Source organism: Colletotrichum tamarilloi (assembly GCF_030869305.1).
Source record: "Colletotrichum tamarilloi strain Tom-12 chromosome Unknown Scaffold_185.1, whole genome shotgun sequence".
Lineage (NCBI taxonomy): Eukaryota > Fungi > Ascomycota > Sordariomycetes > Glomerellales > Glomerellaceae > Colletotrichum > Colletotrichum tamarilloi.
This window is the reverse complement of record NW_026849568.1, coordinates 47,153-55,839: the sequence shown is the minus strand read 5'-3', so window position 1 is coordinate 55,839 and position 8,687 is coordinate 47,153. Positions and strand designations below refer to the sequence as shown.

At 51.5% G+C, this 8,687-nt stretch overlaps 3 protein-coding genes across 3 annotated transcripts; all 3 read left to right on the top strand.

Annotated features, from left to right (window-relative positions):
• Window positions 1-2,716: 2,716 nt before the first annotated feature.
• Window positions 2,717-3,959, top strand: CTAM01_15921 (glycosyl hydrolase family 16; the record flags this gene model as incomplete). The annotated part of the gene is made up of 2 exons (XM_060531914.1): window positions 2,717-2,810; window positions 2,923-3,959. 2 exons carry the CDS (start codon window positions 2,717-2,719, stop codon window positions 3,957-3,959), a joined length of 1,131 nt encoding a protein of 376 aa, XP_060373525.1.
• A 2,210-nt stretch (window positions 3,960-6,169) lies between these two features.
• CTAM01_15920 (uncharacterized protein) lies at window positions 6,170-6,587 on the top strand (the record flags this gene model as incomplete). Its single annotated transcript, XM_060531913.1, has 3 exons — window positions 6,170-6,250; window positions 6,338-6,478; window positions 6,552-6,587. The coding sequence occupies 3 exons, from the start codon at window positions 6,170-6,172 to the stop codon at window positions 6,585-6,587; spliced, it is 258 nt and encodes an 85-aa protein (XP_060373524.1).
• Window positions 6,588-7,554: 967 nt separating this feature from the next.
• On the top strand, window positions 7,555-8,611 carry CTAM01_15919 (uncharacterized protein; the record flags this gene model as incomplete). The annotated part of the gene is made up of 2 exons (XM_060531912.1): window positions 7,555-7,590; window positions 7,640-8,611. 2 exons carry the CDS (start codon window positions 7,555-7,557, stop codon window positions 8,609-8,611), a joined length of 1,008 nt encoding a protein of 335 aa, XP_060373523.1.
• Between the last annotated feature and the right edge of the window lie 76 nt (window positions 8,612-8,687).

The window sequence follows — 8,687 nt, the reverse complement described above, 5'->3', positions numbered from 1 at the left end:
TCCTCGAGAGCCTGACGAAGCTGATCTTCGGTATATTGAGGCATTATATATAGAAGAAGACATGTGCAAAAGATGAGCCCATTTGGACGCGAATTGAAAATGTTGTGATAAAAGGAGGTTGGGGGTGGGCATTGGGTTGTGGTGGATTTTCGCGTTTTTGTGGGTGCCAGAAACAGGGGGGTGCCAGGAAGTGGGTATGTTGACTTATTATATACTGCCAATTGCCTGCCCCCCCCCCCCCCCCTTCCTCCCTTTCTTGTCCCAGGCCTTGCACGAGATCAAGCAGCGGCTGCCCAATTCACGCCTTACTTGGGCTTGATCAGGCTCAATTGATGGTCGAGGCGTACAGGAACAATGCAAAATATAGAGACTAATTGCGCTCTTGCATCAACTAGTCCAGACTCGACATCATCGAACTGGCGCGGGTATTCAAGCAGATCCCCAAACTCGAGGTCGAACAGGAACTGGTACAGGCATTGTACGGTAACCCTGATTCCAGATGCTTTGAGGAGAATGGCGGCGTCGAGCTCCACTCTTGGAAAGGGAAAGAGCATTGACGAAGTCTCCGAAGTAAAAGATGGGTTAACAGTCATACATGGTGACTTCCGATTTATCGACGAGTTCCTACCGAGATCATGTTCCCACGCCAGACTAAATCTTTCAGACAGGGTGTGCTTGACATCATCGACGCCAATAGGCTGTTCAAATCCATCGCTCGCCTTGCCGAGCCTGCAGTAAGGCTGTATCAACTCCAGAAGTCTGCATGCGCGGCGGGTGAAAGGGAACAAATCTTGTGAGCTTGAATTGGCCTTGGAAAACCATACCTGAGGAAGGATCAGGGTTGGGAAACCACTTCGTGACCAGAAGCTCGCCGAATGCTTTGGGATCCTGTGCGAAGATTTCCCTGGCCTCGAGTAAGCTGTGTCGCATACCTTAGTTTTGCCCTTCCTTGCGAGTTGTATCGCTTCTAATTGGCGATAGATTCTATCACAATCTTATCAATGTTATCAACTCATTTAATCGTCCTTGCGCGGCCCTGATTGTCGCAGGAGAATTGGACGGTCGCGACCGCACGGCTGATATGTCGTATTTGCTCTGGTGCCTCGAGCATCGCACACACGCTTACTCTTACATGTAGTTTGCCTGTGGATGCGGGTTATGTCGATGATGACGAATCCAAGACCTGTTCAGATCTGCATGGCGTAATCCCCGGAGATCCAGCTCGCAATGCCAAAACAGTGACTGCATCAGTGGCAGTATCTCGCAGCAGCGTTTGAAGGCCCGATGTTGTTCAGATGGCCATCCCGTCGGCCACCGCAGGTTCGCCGTGCCTTCGGCGAAGGCAGGAGAATATCAAAAAGCCATCCGCGCGCACCGAATGCGATCATGATATATGCTGCGCCAACCCCTTGATTTTCAACGTCATCCAGGGCAGTGCTTCTGCCTCCCCCGAACGTAGATCTGCCGAGCTCACAAAATCCCCGGCGGCTTCCCGGCGGGATACGACGCTCACCGTTCACGGACTGTGGGCGATCGGGCTCCGAAATGACCCTGCAGATGTCATTTGCTTGGCCGACTTAGCGCCGCGATAGTGCCAAGGGCCGCATACTCCCCTGTCCGTCCGCAGCCCTGCCTCGAGGGAACGCGGCAACGCGACTTCGCAGGCGACGGCGGACTTGGTTGCACTACTGGCGTGCGGATTCGGATGCAGGTACGCAAAGACTTGGTCTCTGGCCTGTGACTGCGATGTAAATGGGATCCAGTGAGCTTAAAGCATGTTTCGTCTGAAGAGCACAGCCTGAGAAGGCCGCAGCAATCACAGTTCTGGGTTTGAATGTTTAGGTTGGCACGGGTTGCCACCGTGGCTGTTATTCTCCGCGGGACATCAATGATTCTGTTTAGATCGAGGGGCCTCCCGTGGTGTTGTCGCCAACAAGATGATCGGGAAAAGTGCCAAAGTGTATGGGTTATTCAGCGAAACACCCTCCTCTCCAGTCTCAGCCCCCCTAAAACGCACAGATGGGAAAGATACTGTGTGGGAAAGTTTCGACATGAGCCACTTAGGTTTGAGACTCTACCGTTGGTCATCCCGTCTCACCATTTTAGCCCACATCGAACAGAGAAGAGAAACCCTGGCCGGGACGTCCCATTGGTGCTTCAGCCCAACTTGACAAGCCGCACGGCTTTTAATAGCATGAACGGCCTCCCGGCACGGCACATCGGATGGTGGGCGCTGCCCCGAGCGACCAGCTGCAGGTGTCAGGGAAGAAGAAATGGTACAGCCACCCATGCACACGCGTCCCCCTCAATAGATTTCACCCACTAATGAACCCCACCATGGCAACTCCACTGCCGGGAGGCCGAGTGGCAGGTCTTTGCCGTTGCCAAATGCTCAAACGTACGTCAGCCTCCTTGAGATGGGGTGGAAGTGAGGTGGTTGGCTCCAGCTTGTCCAGCTGGAACTCGCGTGATGGGTTCTCCTAGTAAAGCTCAAACACCAGGTATCCATGTATCCTGTCGATTCTGCCCTTCTTTAATGGAGACGATGACCCGCCATCGAAATAAGGGGGCGGGTTTGGTTTCCATGGTTCTTCACTGAAAGCCTCAGCCATTTCTCTCGTTCTATCTCTTCTCTTTTAAAACTTCTTTCCCTTCCAATATACTATCGTTGAATTGAATTTTAGAGGGTTCTTCCTTCGCCGTAAAATTACTCACAATGGCATTGTCTTTCGTTCGTCAAGCGTCGCTCGTTGCGCTTCTCGCTTCTACAACTTTCGCTCAAACTTTTACCGATTGCGACCCTACTAAGAGTAAGTTAAACTTTGGATCCGCATTCATTTGAGGATATTTCGACATGTCCTCCACCTCATGGTACTCTATGCTTTGGTGGATGAGTTGTTTTGCTAACACGAGATAACTTAGAAACTTGCCCCGCCAACAAAGGTCTGACAAAGAGCACCTATGAGGTTGACTTCACCAAGGGCGCCGACAACGATGCCTGGACCGTCACCGCCGGCAACATCACCTACGGCACTGATGGCGCCGAGTTCACCCTGAACAAGAAGGGTGATGCCCCCACCATCGAGACATCGTGGTACTTTTTCTTCGGCCGCGCCGAGGTCCTCATGAAGGCTGCCCCCGGAACAGGTATCGTCAGCAGTGTAGTTATCGAGTCCGATGACTTGGACGAGGTCGACTGGGAGTGGCTCGGCGGCAAGGATGCTGAGGTTCAGACCAACTACTTCGGCAAGGGCAACACCACTAGCTACGACCGTGGCGCGTTCCACACCATCGCCGCGACTCAGACCGAGTACCACAACTACACCATCGACTGGACCAAGGAGGCCGTCACCTGGTACATCAACAGCAACCTCGTCCGCACCCTCAATTACGCCGATGCCCTTGGCGGCAAGAATTTCCCCCAGACCCCGGCCCGCCTGAGACTCGGCATCTGGGCCGGCGGCGACCCGGACAACAACGCCGGCACCATCACCTGGGCCGGTGGTGAGACCGACTACACCAAGGCGCCTTTCACCATGACCGTCCAAAAGGTCTCCATCACCAATGCGAACCCCGGTGGCTCTTACACCTACAGCGACATGACTGGTGACTACTCGAGCATCAAGATCGGCGCCGCCACCGACGACAGCACCAACGCCGGTCAGAACGACACCACTTCAGGTAACACAACCTCCGAATCCGCCTCCGGGAGCTCCGACGCGACAGCGACGCCTTCCTCTGGTTTCCCCGTGTCCTCGGGCGCCCCGCTGAGAAACTCCACCACGACAGGAACCACGATCCGTCCGACGGTTGCTCCCTCGGCCACCCAGTCTGGCTCGTCCGCCAGCGCTACTGCCTCCACCGGCGCCAGCGCTGCCGCTGGAAAGCTGTTGACCGGCGCAACTGTTGGCACTGGTCTGTTTGGATTTGCTCTCGTCGCGATGGCTGGCCTGTTTTAGAAGAGATATCCCCCCATTTGTTACAGTAGTGTGTATGTAGTTCTTCCCACAACAGTTAGATAATACAGGACCAGAAGAGTCCTACTTTACAAAGTTAGCCCTATATCTGGCCCGCGGGATGCGATAAATTCATGTGATTTTAACCCTTACTTCGATGCAGGAGAATGGGGGGGGGGGGGTGTGTGTTTTGGGATGCTTCCAGCACATACGTCGGTGGTAAATACGACGGTCCAACTCGCCCGCGAGGATGAACCCCGTGTGGTATGCAGTTGATTCATGTATGGTTTGCGCCTGAACGCTCAAACTTACGCTGAATTTTCGAGGAGGGATTATTCCGTTAAGTCACAAGGAATGAAATTACGAAGCCATAACATTTCCTTATTCCCTTACTTTCCCTTTTTCCTCTCTTCACGATGTCATTTCTTGTGATGATGAGAAGGACGTTGGGAAAAAGTTTTACATGGCGCCGCAGCCCTGGAACCACCTTTGCACTCGGGTACCTGCATTTAGTCTTGAGCTGCATCGAGTACACTGTATTCATTGGCTCGTTTGTATACCCGAAGGCCTTCCTGAATTTTTGATACTCACCGCTGCTACCTTTAGAGTCCGATAAGGGGCCCAAACATGAGGGGGCCGTGTCAGGTCCTCGCATTGCACCCTTGCTGTCCCAAACTTCAAGTTCGTCTGATCGAATTCCATGACTCAATGACCTCCTGACTGCTATGTCATTATGCAAAGAAGCGAGCGCAACAGGACGGCTTTTCTACCACTCATCAAACTGGAAAGACCTAAGGAGTTCAGACATTGCAGAGAAGGTTATCAGCTACTTAGAGAAGATTGTAGCGAGTTCCTAGTAAGAGAGGTTCGCTCTTTGGAGCGAGCCTTTGATAGTTCAGTAATACCCACTTAAGGCTTCGTCTACCCTGATTCTGAGTCGGGGATCCCCGAGACTTCAAGGGCATTCCTCGTAGAGTGCTGCTAATTGACTTCACAGGGTCACAATGACACTGGATCATAGGCTCAGAGGCTCTGCGAGAGATCTTTCCAGTGATCCCGGGAGTCTCATCATTATGCTTATTAGTGTGCTCTAGATTTGGAGACATGTGGCAAGCCATGATGCCGATTCAGTTCAGCTATTAGATATGGATATTGCAAGACATGTACTGAGTTACTCTCTGAATACTTTCGGTATCGCGTAAACATGATTATTCATTCACAGAAAATGGACTCAGGTTTCGGTATCGGGATAGCTACCTACTTCAAACCTCTGTTACGCATTGCTCTAAATGCTTATGTTCCGTCCGAACCGTATCATCAATCTATACACTGTATGTTCCTTGGCCTAACACTGCTCATATTGGCTTCACTCTACACATGTCGCTGCTTCAACCTAACAGCACGGGATTGATGGTCGCCGTTATCCTCGTCGAATTCAGTTCAGCGCCAGGGCAATATCTTCCATTGATGGTAAATCCTGGGCCGCTGTACCTTCTTATTCACCTCAGCGAGGATGATCCACCGACGGTCCTTGATAACTCACATTTCTGTAAGGACTGGCTGAGGTATTTCCGCAACTCGTTGCCCGCAGAATGCGCGTGGGGAAGTATGGACGATCTCGAAGAATCTAACTTGGTAGCTAGGATGCCCAGAAGCAACTTCATTCTGACTAGCACTTCGTATCTATGTAGTTTTGATGCTCGACAGAAATGAGATCTGCGGGGCAGCGAATGGGTTGGGGGCCACTGCCTGTGTCGCTGTGAACAGCACGACTCGTTCTTCCCCCACTACTCTATCAGGATCGCAGAACTTAAACATGGTAACCTTAACAATGGAAGCCAAAGTATGTACGAGTCAACTTACCCATGACGATCTACAACTCCAGGTCTTCATTCAGCAGTAGAACAATTCTAGCTGTTCGTAACCAATACTGAATATGGACTCTAGTTTATTAGAGTTCAGAGCTCAACTCATTTATGCCGACAGCCGAATCATGAAGGACACTTTACCTGTCATCTGTGGATAGGTTCCGACGATATACTACTGTGATCATCAGATGATAGGCGTCTCATGATGTTATAAACTCTTTGTTGTTTCCGCGTACTTCAACTGTGCTCTCATTATCAAAAGCCCATCCACACCAAGTCTCTCGTTCAGCAACCTCCACTGTCCTCTTCAAACATTCATTTGCCGTCGCTGCCACAACATTCAAAATGCGTGCTACTACTTTCACCGCTGTCTTCGCTTCCCTTCTCACGGCTGTTGCTGCTGTTCCTCAGGGCTTCAGCTGCAAGGTAGGCACCGAACACTAGCTTCCAAGCCACGCAACACTGGCTACGAGGCGTGACCCGCTGGATCGGCTTGCTAATAAGTCATCAAAGTCCGAGGGCTTCTGCACCTACAGCGACCCCAACTGCAACTTCTGCCTCAACATTGATGCTGCCGCCAAGATCAAAGTCTGCCAGGCCATTGACCCCACCTACAAGAGCGCCCCCGGCGACATCACCCGTGGACCTTCGGGAGTAAGCAAACCCCATCACGAACAGAGTCCTAATTGGCATAGCAACTCAAGCTAACTCACTCTTCACCTTGTAGGCCGACTTCCAGTGCGTGGTTACTTGCTGCCACTAAATGAGGGATGTCATTTAGAGTTCACGATGCATAGCCTAGCTTATCCAGAGCGCATCTAGCTTAAAGTCTTAGATAGAGCATACGGATACAAAGACGAACATGTCTTGAACTCTCCAGGCCCTTGGTTGCCTCCTTCTCCTTGGAAATTGATATTCATTACCACGCGAGATCTTTGTTTGTCAGGTTTTCCAATAACATTTCGCTGTGCTAAGAATCAAGCTCCAGCAACGAAGATCGCGGCGGGGTTTGTGGTGGCTGTCCGAGAAAGACGGCGTCTACACTCCCCGAAGTAAGCAAGTGGCTGGGGTGTGTGACAGCACCCTAGAGTCTGGTGGCTGTGATGAACGTATGGAAAGGGCTTTTAGCTGTCAAATGTTGATGGCCTAGACAAGTCGGAGACCGATTGTCTAGCTGTAATTGGTCTTAGACCCTTGACGTCGAGACATAGTATGGAATGTATATGCACATGACATCGGACAACGGATGGCAACGAGGCCCGGGCTGAACAGACGTGGCGCTTATTTAGCAGTAAAATCCACATTTTCCCCAAGGATTGTATGGACTGAGCGGCGCTACGGAGGCACAGATGCCGACAAGCTCATCAGACGCATGCCAGCAACCACGTCAATGTCGGCACGGCCCTTCTACCAACCTCCGATGGCCGGTTGCAGGACGGTGGGAGATATCAAAGCAGTCGGTTCATATAGAAGCTGGGAGAGCAGATATCAAGATGATGAGGCTGCAATTCTTACGACTGTGTCTTCACTCCTGGGCCTGAAATCATACACGTCAACTTGAAAGCATTCAACCCATTGAAGCTCTGGCTTGACTGGAGGTCTTATCACTTACAACCCCCAACATTCGAAATCTTTTCGCGCATTCGCAACATCGAACGAACTCTAATTGAACTTTACGACCCCTGCCAAGAACCAAACTCAATTCCTTTGCCATCCAATTCTGCCAAGCCATGTCAACTTCAACACCGGCCACGAGTGGCCAGCAGGTAAGTTACCCTGTATCACCGTCATGTTGTCACCGCTGACACCGCATAGACGCCGAAAGGACCTCCTTATGCACCAGTTACAGCTCTTCTGGGCTTGACGCCGACCGTGAATGTCGACGTGCCAATCTGCGCCGTCCTGATCGTTTTCTTCCTTAGCGGATTCGTCCTCAATATCACCATCTTCCGGCGGAATAAAGCTCGCGGGCACAAGTTCCTGCCTTCGGTACTTCTCGCCGGTTTCTGCATGGCCCGCAATATGGCGCTGGTCCTACGCATTGTCTGGTCTACCCGCCACGACAATGCTAGTTTGACAATCGCCGCCAATATCTTCGCGGCCGCCGGTGTCATCATCCTCTTCATTGTCAACCTCATTTTCGCGCAGCGTTTGGTCAGGTCGATACATCCCACCTTCGGATGGGGTCGCATCCCTTCGATCGCCTTCAAGGCTCTTTATGCCTACGTCATCATTTGTCTTATCATGACCATTACGATCACCATCATTTCTTTTTACACCCGCAACCCATCGACCTTGAACACTGCGCGCATCATCCAGTTGTTTTCCGGAACATCTCTTGCTACATTGGCCTTCTTGCCAATTCCGATTGTCATCGCGACCGTACTCATCCCCAGCAAATCCGTCCCAGAGCCCTTTGGCAAGGGTTCGCTCAGGACAAAGATCATCCTGGTTCTCTTCACCTCCACCCTGCTAGCAATGGGTGCCGGCTTCCGCATCGGCGTGAGCTACACTACGCCCCGGCTCGCGTCGAACCCAGCATGGTACCACCACAAGGCGTGCTATTACGTCTTCAACTATGTTATCGAGTTGATCGTTGTATTTACCTACGCACTCAGCCGTTTCGATAGGAGGTTCCACATTCCCAACGGATCCAGTGCACCGGGTCACTACTCTGCTGGTGTTGAAGACGAGAAGCGCTCGAGCAGCACTAGCAACATCAACTACATGGATGCCGAGCGGTCACCAAGTTACAAGGAAAGCTTCCGAATGGAGAACAGCCCATAGAAATAAGATATGACTTATGACAGGGAGAAAGAAGTTTGATAGATTATGATTTAGAAAGTAGAGAGCTATGGCTCTT